The sequence below is a fragment of the Pollicipes pollicipes genome, unplaced genomic scaffold (genome assembly GCF_011947565.3).
Source record: "Pollicipes pollicipes isolate AB1234 unplaced genomic scaffold, Ppol_2.1 Scaffold_5724;HRSCAF=6776_pilon_pilon_pilon, whole genome shotgun sequence".
In the NCBI taxonomy this organism is placed as follows: Eukaryota; Metazoa; Arthropoda; class Thecostraca; order Pollicipedomorpha; family Pollicipedidae; genus Pollicipes; species Pollicipes pollicipes.
The window spans coordinates 26775607-26796614 of NW_023596746.1; the positions used below are offsets into that span (position 1 = coordinate 26775607).

Here is a 21008-nt window from a genome sequence, read left to right on the forward strand (position 1 = left end):
CGCAACGCGAAAACGACCTTTGATGGCCTTCAGTTTCGGTGTTGATGTTCTGCAATCGTGAGCATACAATAACCCTTTGAGAAGCACCCTGAAAAGACTCCCTTCGCTTCCATCGACCAAAAGACCACCGACAGCCTTCGCTTGGCTTGGCAATAACCGACGAGCTGTGCTGTTTTCCCCACGGGGTTCAAGGCCCGGTCACAACATCAACACACTCTCACCGCGTTGGATAGTCGCAGTTTATTGTACACAATCGAACATTTACAAAACAAGCATTCCTCGGAAAGAATGACTGCAGTTGCCAACTGTAAACGCTCCTGTAAAACAAGACATTAATCACGTAATAAGCGCAAGAGCAGGGTAAGACTTAAAACCACGCATTTACACTAGACACATCAAAGGCCAGCTTGACAATATCGATACAGTTCGACACGGGCGATGCACCGCTTCCGCCCCGTCGTTCGTTCCAAGCATCGGCCCACCGTTCAAACCCTCTCACGCCCAGCAACACGATTCTGATTAAACTCGCTGCCGAGCAGCTCTCTTAACAGCGGCGACCTCGCTAAGAACGGGAACTCCCCGTCCGCGGTCCAATAAAATGCCTCCCTGGCCAGCGAGCAGCAAAATACAGCTAAAAGGAAAACGCAGCGACTTCGTCCTGCCCAGCTTCCCTACCGCCGCTCTCCCGCACGCACGGAGGGCGGGTCTGTTCCTGCGGCCCCCCGCAGACCACGGGCGTCAGCGCCCCGGGCCACAGCGGCCTACGTGCGGTCCCGCGGACTCCGTCGGTCGGGCTCGGCCGAGTTGCGCCGTCCAGCCGCTAGGGGCGCCCCGAGCGGCGGCGGCCGGTCTGTGGAAGACTGCCGGCGCGCCGCGCCGACGGACGGAGCTTGACGCCGTTCGCCACCGCCACTACGGCTCCTCCTGCTCCTCCTCACCGGCCACTACAACTGCACCAGCTCTGGAACGGGCCGCAGCGTCAACCGACGGCTCCCCGGCGCTGTCGCGGCCGCGTGCCTCAGAAGCCCCTCACGCAAATCACGTGTTTGCAATCGCGGGCTTGTGTTTTACGTAAGTCTTCTAGTCTCGCCCACACGAAGCCCTATATTTACAGCCCCATAAATTACCTACACGCTGGGATCGGACACCAGCGACCATTCCCTCCACACCCATCCACAAACATGGTTCATGAGAAGCCTTAGACACGCGACAGCAGGGAGGAATGCCACTGCGGCCGGTGCTACGCCCTCTCACGGCATCACATCACCCCCCGAGCGTGGAAAGCCCATCCTCACACAGAACGGGCGGCGGAGGAGGACAGACCGTCGAGCCTTCGTTCTCGCAAGATGCTCAATGCATACACACAAGCCGGACGACTCTGATACCGACAACGCCCACAAACACCAGCGTCGAGACCGGCGGTTAGTGTACTCGGGGGAGGATCGCCGGGCGCTGAGGGGAAGAAGGCGGCTGTGACGACTGCAGCGCGCGCGTACACACACACACACACACACACACACACACACACACACACACACACACACACACACGCACACACGCACACACACGCACACACGCACGCACGCACACGCACACACACACACGCACGCACGCACGCACGCACGCACGCACGCACGCACGCACGCACGCACGCAAGCACACACACACACACACAGGCGCTTCACTGAAGCGCGCCGCGACAGGCAGTCTCGGCAGGCGAGAGACGACAGACGGTCTCGGCAGACGAGAGACGACAGACGGTCTCGGCAGACGAGAGACGCCAGACGGTCTCGGGAGACCGACTGTCTTCTGGCGGGTGATTGCGACGTCCAGGAAGGAACGCGCGCGCCGGAGACCGTTCTGGGGAGCCCCAGCCACCTCGGATTCCGGTGACGCGCCACATGCTCCAACGGCCGCTCCGTCCAGGGCGCCGCGCCATCGCGGCACCACGCCTTCCCTGCCGGGCACGCCGGCGGCCAGCCCGTCGGCGCCGCCCCTCTGATGGCGGCCGACGCCGCCGCCGACAACGGAGCGGGCCGCCTGACCCCGGCGCCCGCCGGCGGCTCACACCGAGAGCCCGCCAGCCGTGTGAGGCTGGCCCGCCGCCGTGCCGGTCAGACCGGCCGACGGGTCGCTTCACCTCGGCCTGCAGCTAGTGCCGCAGCATGACCAGCTGCATGACGCAGTTGTATATTGAGTCGCTCCAGTGCAGTGCCGTGAGTTATGCCATAAAATGCAGTCCCCGATAACCGATGCCAAAATGTCCCGCACCAAATCGCAGCTTATTAGGTCATAAATACAAAAGCGACATGACACAACTAATTGAATACAGTGAGTTATGGCGGAAGTCCTGTTTTGCCTGGGTGCAGTTCAGCACAGGCACACTAGAGCCTAGGCCAGCACAGGTACGCTAAAACCCCGCAGAGCCAGGGGGTCGCCGGCAGTGGCGTGGCGATGACTCAGGGGCGCGGTCATGGCATTCGTGCACGCTGCAGCGCAGTACGGCACGGCGGCCACCGGGCGCCAAAAATAGTTACATGACGTACCAGCTACCACGATGCCGTGTGGACACAGATTGTTCGTGACGACGAACGAAAGCCACCTATGTTGTGTAACCTGGCGTTTGTCGGGAGCCACTGCCGACCGACGTCAACCTGGCTGGGCACTCGCTGGGACAATGCGCGGCGACCCGGAGTGACCCAGCGGAGCTGACTGGGATAGTCCGGGGCGGCAGGTCAATGGCTGCAGGCAACGGAGACTCGGAGAAGGGGATGTCATAGAAGTGACAGCACGCGCCAGGAGTCCCCGAGCGACAGCACGAGCCAGGAGCACCGAGGGACAGCACGAGCCAGGAGTCCCCGAAGCGACAGCACGAATCAGGAGCCCCGAGCGACAGCGCGAGCCACGAGCCCCGAGCAACAGCACGAGCCAGGAGTCCCCGAGCGACACCACGCGCCAGGAGTCCCCGAGCGACAGCACGAGCCAGGAGCCCCGAGCGACAGCACGCGCCGGGAGTCCCCGAGCGACAGCACGAGCCCGGAGCCTCCAAGAGGACGGCGTCCGCGCTAGTCCGAGGACGCGGGAGGGGGAACACGACCGCTCCCAGCCGAGGAAGAGACCACTGCAGAGCCGCGCAATGCCCGGCTTGCAGGCGGCGGTCTCGTCCGGCAGCAGCCGCGAACCCCACATCGCCTCGAGCTGGCCGTCTGACGTACACCAGCACAGCTCGGGCCAAACCCACCCCAGCCGATGTCAGCGCTGTTTTCGTTGGACGGTATCGGGCTCAAGTACGGGGCAAACAGCGAGCCGCGTGCTCAGTGACCCCTGCCGACGCCGCTGGCGATGTCGTGACGCAACACACTGTCTGCCCGCGGCTCGGCCTGAGGTCACACCCGCGTTCCGGGCATATCCCGACGGCCTGGGGCGGCCCAGGCTGTCACGGGGCCCAGCAGTGCTCAGCCGCGGCGACACCTCAGACAAGGGGGAAGGGGGGGGGGAGGGGGCACATCAGACGCCGGCGGGCTGTCTCAGTCATGCATCTGATCGATGCCAGTGAAGTAACGACTGAAAATCAGGGGAGAATGGAAAACAGATGAAACGCTAAAATAAACCCGGCGAAACCGATGACGCTGCTCCGGTAAGGGGTTTCCGCATCAGTCACCCAGCCGCCACAGGAATGACACACATCGGACACGCTGTGCAGACGGGGAGCCCTGCACATCACGCCGCCCCGCTCGCTCGTTGGACCGCGAGCCCCGGGCCCCTACGAGGGTCGACCGCGAGCCTCGGGCCCCTACGAGGGTCGACCGTGAGTGTCGGTCGCGCCGAGTCCCCGTATCCGGGCACGCTGGACACGCTGGACCCGGGCGGCGAGAGAGCGGCTGAAGCCAGGTCAAACAGCGCGGTGTTGTACCTGGGCGCCAGGCGCTGGGCGGCCGCGACCGGGGTCGGCACGATGACCGACTGCCTCCGCGCGGCCGCGGCCCGACACTCGGAGACGCCGCCCACCGCCGGTCGGTCCCGAGCACGTGCCACACACTCTCAGACGTTAGCTCGCTCCCAGCGGCGGACGAGTCCCATACCTTCCCAATTACCGCCAGCCAATCGGCGGCGGCGTGACCGGCAGCTCGGCCCGTGCAGCGTCAGGGAGTTGGCCGCTGACAGGCTGGCCGTGCCGCCCGTCCGGCGGTGCCAGTGCTCATCTGCGGGGCGGGGCAGCTCGGCCCGGACGCCGTACATAGCCGCGGACCGCCGGCCGAGCCATGACGCGCCTGCCAGCAGCCCGGAGCTCCTCATTTAGCCAGGCGCGAGCCGCCGGCAGCCAGGGCGCCGCCACACGGCTTCAGCGCTCCGGAGAGGCGGCTCTGTTTACAGCTGTGTGGAGGTCACACGATGCAGCCAGGGAGCGGTGGCCAACCTCCGGCCCCGCGGCGCGCTGGTGGCTGCCGGCCGGCGGCACCAGCGGCCGGCGGTGTGCCGACCGCTGGGCGCGCCAGCAGACTGCTGGTCGTTGAGCCCAAGCGGGTCCTCCCCTCACAGCCGGCTGGTGAGCCACTCCGAAGCCGGCCCTCCCTTCACCGAGCCGGCGACCCCATCATTGGCAGACGGAACCCCGTCATCCCATCCAGAGCAGCCGCTTGATCAGACGGAGCGGCGGCCTGACCATCCCGAGGAGCAGCCTGACCAGACGGAACGGCAGCCTGACCAAACGGAGCGGCAGCCTGACCAGACGGAACGGCAGCCTGACCAGACGGAGTGGCAGCCTGACCAGACGGAACGGCGGCCTGACCAGACGGAGCGGCGGCCTGACCAAACGGAGCGGCAGCCTGACCAGACGGAGCGGTGGCCTGACCAGACGGAGCGGCTGTCTGACACCCTGCCACGCGACAAGTGGAAGCCACGCCACTGCGCGCAGGCAGCACCCGTCCCAGCTCCATTCTTCGCCGCCCACCGCCTGCCCCTGGCAACTGCACGAGCTCCAGGTCTCCCCCGTCTGCCCTCCCCTCTGCACGAGCCTAAGCTGTACACAAGCTTCAGCCTCCCCCCTCTGTCAGACCCGCCGCTATCAGTGCTGTCCGCCGTCCGCCGGCCGTTTGCATGCATTGGCCGTCGCCGCCGACAATCGTCGCCGGTCGTTCGGCGTGGCAACCGGCCCCGCGGAGCCCTGGGGCGGCGTCCCCCGACGGCCGACCCGCCGTCCGCTAGATGGAATGTGCCAGACGCGCAAAAACGACGCCGCCGCGCTGAAAAACAGTCGTAAAAACGACGCGGCGGCGACCACCGGAAGTGTGACGGCGACCGGAAGGCCGGCAGACCGCGGCAGCCCGGCAACAGGCGGCGAGCGCGGCGCGCCGGCAAACGTGGCGCGCACGCTCCGGCCGCGGCGCACCGGCGCTGCACTCGGCGGGGAGTCGGTCCGGGGTCGGTTTGAAACTCTGGTCGGCGCACTTGGGTTTCGCCCCGGCAGGGCGCGGAAACCGGACGGTGCGCATCAATCGTCGTCTAGGAAATGCGCTGTTCGGGTGTGGGTAAACATGTTGGCTAATGCCCAATGTATGTATTTCTAGTACAGACATTACCCACAGGACAGCGTACATTCGCTGTCTCTGTGTAATGGCACGGCCAGCACTCGCCGCACTTGTGCCCCGGGACCGCCCGAACCCTGGGGCCGACCACCCTGTGCCCCGTGGAACACGGACTGGGGCCGACACTTGTGCCCCGGGACACGAGACTTCTGTCTGGTGGGTTCCGAGGACACTTGTAGCCCCGGGACAACGACTGGGGGCCGACACCTGTGCCCCCGGAACACCGGACTGGGGGCCGGACACCTGTGCCCCGGGACGCCGACTGGGGGCCGACACCTGTGCCCCGGGACGCCGACTGGGGGCCGACACCTGTGCCCCGGGACGCCGACTGGGGGCCGACACCTGTGCCCCGGGACACCGACTGGGGGCCGACACTTGTGCCCCGGGACGCCGACTGGGGGCCGACACCTGTGCCCCGGGACGCCGACTGGGGGCCGACACTTGTGCCCCGGGACACCGACTGGGGGCCGACACCCCAATAAGGCGGGAGCGGGATGTTCCCAGCACTCACACACAGAAACAGAACCCCGGCACGCATTAGTACGAGGGAGGCGGCCGGAGGAGCCGCATTCTGGTGCGCCCAACAACGCCTGGAACACCTGGACGGTGCCCAGCGGCAGCCACGGGGGAGGTCACCTCCACTGACCCCTCCCCGAGAAGACGAAACCGGCGTGAACCCACTGCTGACACGGAGCAGCGCTGTCGGCCGGCAAAACAAAACGCGCGACAAGTGAGCCGCCGCGGCCGCCGCGGCCTCGCCAGCTGGGGCTCGTTTTCAGGGCGGCCCGCTCGGTAAACAGCGCTATCACGGCCGCCGCAGCTCGGACACGTACCCCGTCTCGAGTGGCGCGCGGCTGGGTGTTTTGGCCGGCTCGCCGTGCGCGCCTGTGAGCCGTTGCCGGCGGCGTCGACGCCAAGTCCCGTCCCCCTCCCTGACCGTCAGCGGTCGACGCCGAGTCCCGTCCCCTCCCTGACCGCCAGCGGCGGCGTCCGCCGGTGCGCGGCAGATCTGGCCCCCGCGGGTGGCGGGGGGGGGGGGGGGGGGGGGGCACCAGGCTGGACCGTCCAGAGGCGACGGCCACTGGGCCTGGTCGGGTCCAAAACCAACAGCGTTCGCGGCGTCCCTGGCCTGAGGCTCTGACTCACGGGTCGAAGGCGAACCGTGAATCAGACGGGGCGCCGCCAGCCGCGCCGGGACTCGCCAAGGCCCCAGCGCCCGTCCTCGGCCCGGCCCCCGATCCTCGCCCGGACCAGGCCCGCGCGTCACTGCCCCGACACGGCCCTGACCTCTGACGGCGCCGACCCCGGCCGAGCGAGCCGCAGTGAGCCGCAGGCGAGGGAACGCTACACACGGCGACCATTGTGTGCTGGAGGCTCGGCCCCCTGTGTTGATGTGATCAGACGGGGCGGGGTCGGGTCGCACAGCTGTGCGCCGGATGCTCCACCCCGGCGCGCGGCACGCCTCACCAGCTCTGCACGCTGGTGGACGGGCTGTGACGGCGCCGCGGCCGGCCGTACACAGGCGGCGAGCGAGCGCTTCGGCGCTGCGCCAGTGTCCCGCACTGCCATAACCGCTGAGGTCCCTCTCCCGGTACCGAACGTATGCTCACGGGAACTGCCGCCCCGTCGCTGGCTCGTGAGGCGGCAGTTCGCATCGACGGTGTGTGTGTGCCGACTCTTCCCAGCCCGAACTGTGCCAGGCCGCGCGGGCGGAGAGGAGGAGGAAAGGGTCTCTGAGTTCGAACCTCTCACGAGTGGATCCCGGATGAGCCTGTCTCGACGACGCCTTATCCCCCTCCCACACTCGACCAAATAACGGGAAGCGCTCTCACACCCGCGTACGTGCCTACCAAAGGACAAATATGGCACGTGAGGGCGGACAACCCCTCTGACGGCCGCCCAGCTCCCGTCTGGTGTACCGCAAGGCGTGACGTGACGTGACGGCACAACGGCACGAACGTGACGTGGGCGGGAAGCGGCGCTGGCCCCCGCCGGCGTCTCTCGCAGAGGCCCTCGTCGACCCTACCCCGGCGCTGTCCCCACATCCGGTACCAGCCCCACAACACGGCGGCGCGTCCACAGCCACGAGATGCAGCACGACTAACCGCCGCCTGCTGGGCGTGCCAGACGACCGCAACCGTCCACCTCCGCTGTCCCGCCAACCTGGACTGGGACTCTATCCCGACCTCCCCGTACCCGAGGCACGCCAGCCGTTTCCACTCTCGAGCCCGGACGCAGTCCTCTGGCACCGGGTCCCGACCTCAGGCCCCCTGCGGCACGGACGCCGGGGAGGGGCGACACTTTAATCCCGGCCGGCAGTAATTGGCTACACACCACCCGCAAACTTGCCCTGTTTTCGTGCAAAGTTAGCGAAGCAGACGGGTTGATGAGTCCATTTCCCTCAGATACGGCCAGATTGCGCGCGTAAACAGCCCATCAGCGTAGATAACGGCATAAAAATCGCGCGCCCGGCAGACAAAGCCCGCGCCAGGCGTCAAGTGGAGCTCGCACCGACTCGCCAGCGCTCAGAGCCCGTACCGACTTGACAGCGCGCGCCACGGCAACGGCAGCCGCTCGAGCCAGCGCTGGAAGAGCCTAGCTCCCATAGACAGTCACGAATGCAAGCACCAGTCGAGACGACAGACGGCTGTGCTGTGGAACTCGGGAGACGGTGGCCCTCAACAAAAATCACAACTCACAAAGACAATGTTGCACTATACCCGGCGAGCCATCAAACCCCAGCGCGGTAACTACCGGGAAGAAGTCCGACTCGGGCGTCATCACTGGGATCCATACACCATAGCTGTCGCACAGTCACCACGGCCCCCATATACCATAGCTGTCGCACAGTCACCACGGCCCCATAAGCCGTAGCTGTCGCACAGTCACCACGGCCCCATACACCATAGCTGTCGCACAGTCACCACGGTCCCATACACCATAGCCGTCGCACAGTCACCACGGTCCCATACACCACAGCTGTCGCAGCCACAACGGCCCCATACACCATAGCTGTCGCACAGTCACCACGGCCCCACACACCATAGCTGTCGTACAGTCACCACAACCCCATACACCATAGCTGTCACACAGTCACCACGGCCCCGTACACCATAGCCGTCGCAAAGTCACCACGGCCCCATACACCATAGCTGTCACACAGTCACCACGGTCCCATACCCCATAGCCGTCGCACAGTCACCACGGTCCCATACACCATAGCCGTCGCACAGTCACCACGGTCCCATACACCATAGCCGTCGCACAGTCACCACGGCCCCATACACCATAGCCGTCGCACAGTCACCACGGTCCCATACACCACAGCTGTCGCACAGTCACCACGGTCCCCTACACCATAGCTGTCGCACAGTCACCACGGCCGTCACCGTCAGAGTGGCCTGCTGCCTCAGCAGCCATGGAAGGCATCGAGCAGACGACTGGCGCGGACGGCTCATCGTGGGGCCTGGCGGAGGACAGTCGGCAGATGCCGCCAGTGGTTTTCGCCAACGTTGCTGAATGACATGCCTGAAGGCACGCGCCAACATCGAAGCCAATATTCGACTTTCATCGCATGCGTATCGGGCTATCTAATGCAACATCGAGGCTTTCCGACCGCCGACCAAATGATACCGAGCACCTGGTATGTGCGCTCCACAACCGTGGCGCCCATCGGTGTGAAAGACCATTTGTCAGGCACCTCCGGCACCGCACTCCTTCGAACGCGGCATGTTCTCCACATCCCGTGCCCCCTGACATGTCTGACATGACTGTCCATAAGTCCATATCACCATGGCAACGGGGCGTGCCGCCGCCAGTCCCTGGAAAAAATATGTAGCTCCTACAACCGGCACACGCACGTACGCACGCACACACGCACACAAAGACGCACTCCCACACCCACACACAAATACCATATATCCTCGTTTGCGCCTATAAATACGTATAACGAGCGACCCATGCGGCCCAGGCGGGTCACGTGGTGAGGCGACTGCGCTGCGTGCCCGAGCGCCACGTGGCCGCCGACGGCGTATCGATCTTACGGCCGTCGGGCGGCCGCTGCGCCAAAAACAGACCGCCATCACCAGCTCGTCGTCGCCTCGTCGTCGCCGTCACGTGCGTGTGGAGCCGCACCTCGCGGGAGAAGGCGAAGGAAGCCGTGCAGTCGGAGGCGCCCGGGGCGGGTCACGGCGGTTTCGAGGAAACGAAAGGTCACGGGCCGTAGGGAAAGATCACATGTCACATGAACGTGACAGATCGCAGGGCAGGAGCAGGGTCATGGCCAGCGGAAGTGTCATGGAGCAAGGGTCAGGGCCCCGGGTCACGGCGTGAGGTCCGGGGTCATCGGGCCGTGACGGATCGCGCGGAGCCACGAGTCGCTAGCAAAGGCTCGGGTCGTGGGCGGAAGGCGAGGCCTCGAGTCGCGCGGGAAGGTCACGGTCGCGGACACGTCTGGAGTCATACGAGTCGGCAAAGAGCGGGTTACAGACCGGCCGCCGGCCGCCCTCGTCCCCGGTCTGCGTCCTAGAGCGGCCGGGCGTCGAGAGACGACGGGAGTGTGTCGTGTGATGCGGCGATCCCCAGCACGGTCCAGCGCTCGGCCGCGCCCCAGCCGACAAAGCCCACGTCGAGTCCGTCAAATCCGCCACACCGGGTCACGGTCCGGCGGTGAGGTCAACCCCCCCCCCCCCCAGCCCCCGGCTGAGCGACCAGTCCACAGCGGACGGCGCCGGCGAAGCGCGGCCAGCGGGGCGCGTACAGCTCACAGCCCCCCAGGACAAGCACCGGCCGACGGCGTGACACCGCGTGTCAGCTGGGGTCGGCCGCCGCCGCAGGTCAAGGTCAGAGCGCCCCGGCTCCGGCCGACGCCGAGGCTCCGGTCACGCTGAGAGCTGCCGCCGGCCGGGCCACCCACCCGGCCCACTCACAGCTCGTCCGGCTCGTTCTTGATGTAGCCTATGATGCGCTGCAGGATGCTGCGCTGACCTGGCGGAGGCGACGGGTCAGCGGCGCCACACGCGGACGGGTGCCGGGACCGGGCTGAAGCTGAGCCGCGGCCGCTCAGAGTTCGCAAACTCAGCGGCCCCGCCGCCGGTCGGTCCGCGCTGCGCATGGCACAGCTGGATCAGGAGGAGCGGAGCCCCGGAAAGCCGTGGCAGGGTGACGCAGCTGCTCGCCGCACGACGGCACCAGCGCGCCAGCAGCCATCCACCCGCGGCGTCCGACGGCCGGGCCGCTCCGGTGTCAGTCAGCCCGGCCGCGCTCGGCGAGCCGCTGGGACAAGCAGACGGATGCGGCCCGCCCGGCGAGCCGCTGGGACCAACACACGGAGGCGGCCCGCCCGGCAGCCGCTGGGACCAACACACGGAGACGGACCGACAGCTGGTGAGCATCGGACTGCGCTGTCCGCTCACACAGCCGCGCTGCATCGCCGCGTGTGTCACGGGGTCAAGCCGGCCCGGCCCCTCGCGTCCCGTCCCGTTCCGCTCCTCGCCGCGGCCCTCTCCCGCACGGCGGGGGCCGCCGCACGGCTGCCCGTCGGCGCGCCGGCCCCGCCGCTCGCGGCGTCAGCGGGAGTCTAATGGCCGGCGGGCAGCGGTGACCTTGAGCTGTGTGTCAAAGTCACGGTGCGGCCGGCAGATAACGAGCGCTCCGGCCCCCTCCGGCCGGTGAAACCAATCGGAGCGCGCGGCACAGCGGCGGCCGTGCAGGGGCGCGCCGGTGGAGGGGAGATGCAGAGGCGCGGGCATGGAGGCAGAGCGGCGCCGGTCGCAGAGTGGATGTTGAACGGTCAGAACCAGGGCCGCGCAGGCACGGAGGAGAGAGGCAGGAGCGGGGAGGCCGACAGGGAAATTGTGAGGTACATGGAGGTCTTCAGGACGAAGGCGCAAAAAGACGGCGGTTGAAGAGGTGGGCACATGGGTCCACACCTTTGGAATATGCATATAAGTAAATCAATACATTAAGATATAGATGCATATTAAACGAACCAAAGGAAACGTAACGGACGCTTGTTGCGCCAGTATTTACGGCAATCAGCGTCCACCGCAGACCACGCTATCGAAGTATGAGGGGCTGCCCCGTGTACATATGCATAATATATATATATATATATATATATATATATATATATATATATATATATATATGTACACATATACATATATCTGTATATTAATGTTTATACATACGTATGCATATCTATGCACATATCACCCAAAGCGATCTGTTAAAAACTGTTGAGGTACATTCAGCATGAACCGGAGAAGCTTCCTACTCCCCTCGTCAGCTCATTGCCCGCTGGTCTGAACCGCAAACTTGCATCTCGACAACGAATTCGCCATTGGTGTTGTGCCTGAAGAAGCAGCAGTGTTGAGGCAGCCATTCCCGGCTCCTTTGCTGATGGTCTCGTCTAATGTCTGCGTTCCATGAGGCGGGTCAGGTGAGCGCCCGGTTCTGCGTGGAATGTTACGCACTTGAAGCGGACTGTCTTTCGCATGATCCCGGGCTTGAAAGGCAGCGCGCGAGGGCTGCATCTAAAAAACGGGCTGAACCACGCCCACGTTGCGGCTCCAACGGGCCCAACGGGCGGGAGTGGGCGTAGTGCCGAGACGTTGGTGCGTCGGACTCCCACATGGGGGAGGGAGGCCGTGTTCGAATCCCCGTTGCGTCCTGGGCCCTTAGCGCTAACATGGCCAACGCAGCCGCTGGCGCTTCATAAAAGGAGACGTGGCAACGTGCATCATGTTGTCGTGACAGAAACTGACAGTAACTGGCGCCCCAGCTCGTACAGCCATTGTTGGCAGCGGAGATATCTAACGATGCTTCCACACGCCCTTGTGTTACGAGATACGAGACCCGGGCGTCTTCGCCGCGCTATTGGCTGCGAGGGAAGGCATTTCCCGGTGAGCAGCGCTGGGCGACGCCGGCCCATTGTGTCGGTGTCGTCCAATGCTCCGCCGACACTCATCAGTGAAGGGGTTTCACCTCCGCCGCGAGAAATGGTATTCAAGTGCCGCCGGGTACTGTCCCCTGTTCTGCGAACGCCACTGGTCAACAGCGGTCCACGTTCCACCCGTGATCTCGTGCGTGGACCCGGGTGTCGTCCCTTCAGCCCGCTCCACCGACGTCCCGCCACCCCGACCCGCCTCGTCCACCCGGCGGCGCCGCTGCCCGGCACTCCCCGCCCCCGCCGCCGCCTCCCCGTGCTCCCCCCCCTCCCCCACACCCGCCAGCGTCGCCTTACCTGCCATCGGAGCCGCGTGGTCGAGCTCGGCGGCCGGCGCGGCCGCCAGACAGACGGCGGCGTGTGACGTGTCGTTAGAGTTGAGCGAGTCCTCGTCAGCGGTGGGCGTCGACTTGAGGCTCAGCGCGTGTAGCGGCGGCAGGATGATGCTGCCGGCGGCGGGCGGAGGAGGATCAGAGACAGGCCCGCGGCAGGTCACGGACAGGGACGTAACACGGCAGCACACCGCAGCTTCAGGCACTCGTCAGCTTCACGGCAGCTTCAGGCACTCGTCCTGGCCGCCTCTCAGCTGGTCGAGGGCTTGAGAAGCTGAGCGTCAGCAAGATGTCATGCTCGGCGAGCAATGCAGTGGACTGCGATACCGAAAGAGTTGAAGAAAAATATGCATCGTATTGGAGGGAATTCTACACTACTCCTGATCCCAGTTCGGACGAGACGAGAGGAACGAAACAGGACGAAACGAGACAGGACGAATCTAGTCGGCTCCACCTGGACCCCTAACTGGATTGCCTTGTCTGAAGTTGACACACGAACCATTCGCTACGCTGCGCCGCGCACAGAGCAGCGACTCGAGGCGGTCTCGTCGCGGCCGCCAGCTGACCACACCGGCAATGCTCGCTCGCCTCCCCACGGCCGCCTCGCTCGCCACCAGCCGCCAGCGCCGGCCGATTCTCAGAACAGGAAGCCGCCCAGCTGCGGCCAGCGACGTCCCCACGGGCGGCACAGTCCCGGCTCGGCACCGACGTCCGTGCCGGAAGCCTCCGAGGAGGTCAGAGGGGACGCGGCAGGCACAGGGCGCAGGATGGCTGAAAAGGTGGCCGGGATTCGACGCCGGCCGGCTCACGGTGGTCAGCAACAAAACACGGCAGCACACGGCGAAGCTCCAGCAGCGCGGCATGTGCCGTCGGGACGAGGTGGACTCCTGCCCGACGCAGGACAATACAGTACCCAGCGCAGCAACGTATCCGCGGAGGCGGGCTCATCGCAGCGCCTGACCCATAGCGACAGCCTCCGGCAGACCACACCACGGGCCGTATGCTGTAGGGAGTGCCCGAGCGCGGCTCGCGGTCCGGTGCAGCCGGCGCCAGGAGCCCCGTCACAGCCGGACGAGACGCCGGGCCGCTCGCTGGTGGCCAGCAGAACATGTCTCCATACCGGGAACACAGGCATGCGGCAGCACGTCCCAAGCTATCTGTTCTGCGCCCTTCCGTTGGAGCGACAAGGACGATGAGACGGTTACCTAAGTCGGTGATGTGGTGTTTCCTGTGGTGTGGTACTCTTGTAATATATATATATATATATATATATATATATATATATATATATATATATATATATATATATACATCGCGGCAGCGGTTTCCGCGCACATTCATTTTTTCCTATATATCTAGTCCGGATCGTGCAGTACTTGGCGCCGCCAGCGCGATGGCGGCCGCACTCCAATCAGCCCAGAGTATGGGCGGGATCGGCATGCGATTCAAGAAATCTCACATCGTGGCTTTTCCAGTTTCTCGTAGCATAACGGACAATGCAGAACACACGAGCACAAGCAACGTTAAATAGCCCAGCCCGGCCCAGCATCGCGCCACAACAAACCCGCCAGCCCGCACGGAAATGCCTGCGTGACGTCACGGCCCCCCTGGCATCTGGCGTCAGGCGGTTGCATGCACTGGCGGCTCTACACACGGGTGATACGGACGGGCTACGTGTGGAAGGGGCGGGGGTGGGGGAAGGGGACTCTGGCACATGCGACTGGCTCGGAACGGCGCGTCTCAGCACCAGGGCAGTAGACACAATTTGCGGGCGTTTGGCGACCTTAGCAGTTGGCTGATAGGAAGTGTGCCGCGTTTGGAATTCGACTCGTCTATATTACGCCAACGAAGTGTTTTTATCGCGCCCGGGACCTGCTGTAATCTCTGGGTCATATGCGGCGATCATTCTGGCCGCAAACTGAATGCTTTTTCATTCTGTTTCGTGTTTGTGAGCGCCACCCCCCCCCCCCCCCCCCCCTTTCCCCGATACTAAGCGGCGGCTTCAAATGTGGTGACGGCCCGAGCCTTACATGCTATTTACATCGGCTGATAATGCATTGAAGAACAACGTCCACTACGTCCTATGTGATCAGGTACATGTGGGATGCTCTGGGTCGGGTAAGTTTCCAGGCCACGTGTGCTCATCCCAGGTCTCAGAAACCAAGCGGTTTGCCCAAATTTGCGGACATGGCTGTCCGTCTCGTGGCGCAGGCCCGGTCGGCAGCGCACCGGTCGCCTACGGCGGTCCGGCGCCTTACACCCCCTCCACGGCCCCTGCGGATCGATCCTGGTCCCGCCGCGAGCCCGACACCGCACCGCGGGGGCGGCCGGACGGCGGCGGCCGGCCACGCCTGTCACGACTGGGGCGCTCGGGCGGCCGCCACGCCACGAACGGCGGCCGGAACGACCCGGGGGATGGACCAACAGCAGCAGCGCCCGCCCGAGCAAGCTACCGGTGGGACGCTGTCACGATTGTCAGATCGTTGATCAACACAGGAGGCGCCGCCAGATCTCACCCTGGTGAAAACGGACCTGTACAGGCTCCCATGATGAACGCAGGCCCTAAAGCCTTTCGGTGCGAACCCGGACTGCCCAGACCACTCCGGTGCTTATGGACGCGCCCCTCAGGTCCGGAGCGAGCCGAGAGCACCGCCACCGCAGCCGGGGCCAACGCAAAGGGCGGGACAGGCTGGGAAAACAAACTGGAAGGATCTAAATCACGCGCCAACGGCCCGCCGCGCCTGCCGCGGGAAATGCCAGGGTAAACAGATACCAGATGATGAAAGAGCGTGGCAAAACCCTTAATCTAAGCGTGCCACGGTGTCTGCGGGATGCGGCTTCGAACGAAAGCCAGGATGTTTCATCATGGTCCTTGCATCAGGTTTCCTTTTTCGTCTCCGTTTCGCCCCCTCCCGGGTATCTGACGCACATTTTCGTGGGAGGAAGGGCGGGGGGGGGGGGCCCGACTTTACAGAGAAGGCTTCACCACAGTCCCCGTTGAGAGGACGGCCACATCTAACCAACCGCAGGAGGGCGTTCAGCGGACACCCTGGCCACCAGCAATGCGGACTCCCGGCCGGGACGCAGGGAGCGGCGCTCACTCGCTGTGATGGTCGTCTTCGGCCGGCTCCGGACTGGGCCCGCCGCTGTGACCGTTGGTGCCGTTGGTGTGTGCCGGGCTCGAACCAGTCGACATGGGCTGCTCCGGCTCCGGCTCCGGCTCGGGCGCAGGCTCGGGCGCTTGCTCTGGCCCGCTTGGTGGGGCAGCGTTCGCCGCGTTCATCTCCGACTCGGTGGGAGCGGCCTGAGGGCACGAGACGGTCGAGTCAGCGGGAGCCGCGCTCGCCTGATAGTGGGCAGGAGCGGGGAGTCACGTTCATTTCAAACTCATTGGGAATCTACTGGGGACACCGGCCGAGTCGGAAGGTCATGGGAGTCAGCGGGAGTCACGCTCACGTGAGACCCGGCGGGGAGACCTGTGCACTCAGTCGGCGGCATCAGCGCGGTTGCTATTTGGCTCCGTTTCCGTGAGGCGGTATGCGACCGCGAGCGCCGCTGGAAGCACCGGAAACAGCACCGTTCTGCTGCACAGGACCGCTCAATGCATTTCCACAGAAAAGCTCATTCCGCAGCCAGCGCGCCACGCTAAGCCCAATCAACGACCCAACAACGCCACCACCGGTCGTGGCGGCTTAAGTTCAGGCTGTGCATCACTCATCAGGGTAGAATCCACTGCGGACGAGACCGGCAGAGCGGCGCCGCGTCGGCGCTGGAGCTGGCGCCGGGGTCTGTCGTGACTCAGCGCCCACCTGAGGGCAGCTCGCCCCTCCGTGTGATTCAGCCGCGCCCAGCCCCACCCCCGCCCGCCAGCGGAGGGCGCGCCGCTCCACCGACGCCGCCTGACAGGAACATCCACAGCCGTGGCGAGCGTCTAGAAAAGCGTGACGCCGCGCGCCACAGCGCGCCGCTCGGCCGTGGTCTACCATCTCATCGGCGGCAAAACCAGCCATAGTACAACATGTCCAATCAGTGCGGTGGCCAGCTGCCGGCATCGTGTCCCAGTCCGCCGCACCAGACCAGCCCAGGCCAGGCCAGGCCCAGGCCCCGAGGTCCTGGTCTACCGCCACGGCACCAGCGTACACTGCTCCCCCCCCCCCCCCCGCCCCGGAGCGCACCAGCGACTGTCGGTCACCAGTCACGTCCCCAAGGACCAGTCCCACCAGACGCGAGTCGCCTCTTAGCGCGGACACACGCGCCAGCCGGAGCTGGCAGCGTTCGGAGAAGGCGCCAACCGAGTCAGAAACAGCTGACCGGCCCGAGCCACCTCTCGGACGAAGAGCCGTACCATCCAGCGGCGGCGGCGTGCCCGACGACAGGGGGGGGGGGGGGGAGGAGGCTACCTCTCCCGGAACGCCCGGCAGCCAGCCACGGCGGTGGGAGCAGACGCCTGCAGAGCGGGCCGGCCGGAACTAAAGTCGGCGGAGCGCCGGGGCCAGCACGCCCTCGGCTCCCACCGACCCCGGCCGCGGGCGGCTGGGCCGCGCTCCTCCGACACAAGTTGGCCGACGCGGCCCGGCGCCGCGCGTCATCAGACTCTCCCGGATCCCCCGACCGCCGGCGTCGCCAACGGGCGGCGCGCCGAGCCCCGGCGTCACTCCTGCCGGCTCACGGACCACCAGTCCGACGGCCGCGGACGAGCGAGCGGACGCCGGACGGCGCACAGAGCTCGCGACTTCATCCCGCGGTGCGCTTCGGTGCACGCAGTAACAGTAACGCGACTCAGCTCCCGGCGTCAAACGGACGGCCCTGGCCCCCACCCCCTCCCTCTGCCTGGAGAGCCCCGGGGTCACGGCACCACAGCGGTGGGCGGCCGGCGCCAGCCGTCCCCGCACGAGACGAACGTGGACCGGTCGACGGTCGCCGGCCGGGCCCGGCCGTTCGCACGGCGTCGTTAGGGTCGCACGGCGCACCTTGAAGTGTCACGGCTATTTTGGACGGCCTGAAGCACAGGGTCACTTGGGTGGCGTGCTGCGAACACTTGGCCCTCCAAACAAGGCACCATTCAGGATGACAGATGGCCTTCGTTTGCTAACAAACTCCGCTGCTCCATCGCGCGGTGAGACAGTTTTGTCGGTTATCGACGGCTTTAGCATATAGCCTCTGGGACCTTCAGGGCGATGCAGTATAACTGTACGCGGGTAACCCTTTCACATAAGCTAGTGTGAGTGTTCAAACAAAGTCAAAGCTAGGGACGGCTGTACAGCAACAGCCAACGCAAGGATTTGGGTGGCCCGCAACAGTCACTACATTGAACAGTGCATGACGAAAGTTACGAAAATAGCCCGAACATCCTAAACAGGCCTGTCATACTAGAATGTCCGGCCTTTCCGGCCACCACCTGCGTCAGCACGCCCACAACATAGCACGGCAGCGCGCCTTTTGTCGCTATCCGTTCCGCGGGGGACGCCGGTCGGGTCCCGCTCCGCGCTGGCCGCCTCAGACGCGAGCCACGCCGCCGGCCTCGACTCAGCAACCGCGCCCCAGTCGCAGCAGCGTGCCAACGGAGCGCTGTGCTGCGCCGCTGGCCCGGCGCCGCGCACCGGGCTCGTGTTTGCAGACTCGCGCTGCAGCGGCGGGTGCCGACGCGTCTCGGTTAACTCGGCGATAGCGGCCGCCCAAACAGGAGCCACGTGCCCGGGACGCGGCTCATAAACAAGGCCGGTCAGCAGCCCGGCGCTCGGGGCGGCGTTCAGGGACGGCAGTGGGCGGGCGGAGGCCGGCGGTCGGCGGGGTCCCCGGCCGGGTCACAGCTGACGCGCTCTGGCTGCCATGGGTGCGTAGCAGGATGAACGCGTGCAGCACGTGGAGACCCGCGCGTGTTCTGTGGCGAGTGCTGGATGGCGGTGGTCGTTGGGAAGCAGTGCTGAGTTCGGAGACAGTGTGACGTCACAGATCACCCTAGGCCCCAAGTTCCCCACGCTCAGAGGTGTGGGTTAGGTCACAAGGCACCACTGCCAGGCACTACTGACGCCAGGCTGACAGGATAGCATGGAACACCAGCGAATGCGAATATGCCCAGCATGGAGCACCATGTTGCCAGCGAAAGCCCGTGACATACCAGAGGCAGGTTCATCACCGGATCACAACTGCAGACAGCCAACCCGACACACCCAGGCAAGACAACGATACTGGGCAGAGGGCCGACAAACCTCGAGAAGTCGGGGAAGATAGCCGACAGAGCCCGAGGAGGCAGGGATAGAGGGTCGACAGAGCCCAAGAAGTCGCGGAAGAGAGCCGATAATGCTCCAGAAGGCAGGGCAGAGGGCCGACAGAGCCTCATAGGGCAGAACATAAAGCCAACAGAGCCTGAGAAGGAAGGCTATAGGGTCGACAGAATCCCAGAAGGCGGGACAGGGAAACAACAGAGCCCGAGAACGAGGGAAAGAGAGCCAACAGACCCGAGCAGAGCCGTCGCAGTGCCACTAACCTCATCCTCCCCCTCCAAGCCCTCCGTCTGTGGAACCGTCGAACGCGTCAGCTCTCTATCTCACTCTCTCCACCACACAGCGCCACACACACACCACAAACACACCACACCCACACACACGTCGCGGACTGGGTTGCCGCCACCAGACTGGTTGGCAGCACTGGCGTACCGGCATCGAGGCACGCGGCATCTATCAGCTTCCTGTCTGAACGAGTAGATGGAAGCCGCACCAGTCCCACTATGGAGTGATTTCCACTCCCACTGCATTAATATTCAGCCAAACGGCAGTATATGCTTGTTGCCAGGGAGCGTAACAGACAGGACAGGCATACAACGGCAGGGTCAACATGAGACAATGAACGCCCGTGAAGCAAAACCGAAATGGGCCTCAGCTTCTCCTATGGAGTCATCACCAAGTCACTACCCATGCCTGCGAGGCAATGTCAAGTCAACCAATAATATCGCCACTCCGCGCCATTCAGCGCAGCACACAAGTGAGCGCTGGCGACACTCCTCTCCAACGAAGTCCAACAACGGGAACCAGCACCGCCCGCCAGCGACCAAGCTTCCGGTCGAGATCACGGGGTCAGCTCGTGAAAACACGGCTCCCAACCGAGCCACAGAAACAGCGACAGGCTCGCCGGCAGCCTTATGGAGGGTCAGCCCAAACCGCACACCATCAGGGCGGGCCAGCAGCCGACGGTTCCGGACCGCGAAACACCGGACGGAGATCAAAACCTTCATCCTGGCATACCGCCTGTCACCATCTCGCACCGTCCCCCCCCCCCCCCCCCCGGCGTCTAGAGGCGGACTCCTTTGACACACGGCCCCTCTCCAGCCGGCGCCGCTACCGCTACCGCTACCGCTACCGTCACGTCACGTCACCGCACCCACCTTCTCCTGGGCGTTGTTGTTGCGCGTGCGGCTCATGATCTCGGCCACGCGGCTGCGGCGCTGTTTGCGCTCCGCCTCTTCCTGGCGCAGCTTCTCGGCGGCCGCCAGCCGAGCACGCTCCGCCTCCTCGCGCGCGGCCGCCTCCTCCAGCTCGCGCTGGCGCCGCTGCTGCTCCTCCTCCAGCCGCGCCTGCTCCTCGCGGGCGCGCTGCTCCTCCGCCTCCTGAGGAGGCCGCGTGCCTCGTCAGGCTCACACCCTCGCTGCGACAGCGCGCACGCCCGACAACAGCCTGTCCTGTCAGCCGTCACACTTACTGGGCTTCCGTTTCAGAGCAGTGGCCGGCTCCCGCTCGGTCGGGGTCACAGAGCCCAGCGTTACGCGCGGTCGGTGAGAAAGCAGGTCGGTTCACGTACACTTAATTCTCGTCCATACGGTTCGATAGCATCAAGTTCGCCAAATGGCACCGAGCTGCCGCCACCCGGCGCCAGGCCGTCAGCCCGCCGCACCTGGATGGCGCGCTGGAGCCGCTCCTGCTCGGCGCGGCCGGCCTCCTCCATCAGCCGCTCCTGCTCCTCCATCTCGCGCCGGTGCTGCTCCTCCTCCAGCCGCAGCCGCTCCTGCTCCTGAAGTCGCTCTTGCTCCAGTCGCTGGCGCTCCAGCTCCGCCTGGCGGTCGGCCTCCTCCCTGGCGCGGCGTCGCTTCTCGGCCAGCGCGGCGCGTGCGGCCGCCTCGCTCTCGTAGCCGGCCCGGCGCCGCTCTCC

The 21008-nt window shown here is 65.2% G+C and overlaps 1 protein-coding gene across 1 annotated transcript in view; it reads right to left on the reverse strand.

Annotated features, from left to right (window-relative positions):
• Window positions 1-221: 221 nt before the first annotated feature.
• The window catches only part of LOC119102881 (ensconsin), a 46099-nt gene continuing 25312 nt past the window's right edge, over window positions 222-21008 (reverse strand). Inside the window, exons 9-13 of the mRNA XM_037226331.1 lie at window positions 20248-20469; window positions 19354-19380; window positions 15968-16170; window positions 12832-12980; window positions 222-961 (exon numbers count right to left, since the gene is read on the reverse strand). Of these exons, the coding sequence (XP_037082226.1) occupies window positions 945-961; window positions 12832-12980; window positions 15968-16170; window positions 19354-19380; window positions 20248-20469 (618 nt within the window). The 3' untranslated portion in view covers window positions 222-944. The remainder of the gene's footprint in view (window positions 962-12831; window positions 12981-15967; window positions 16171-19353; window positions 19381-20247; window positions 20470-21008) is intronic.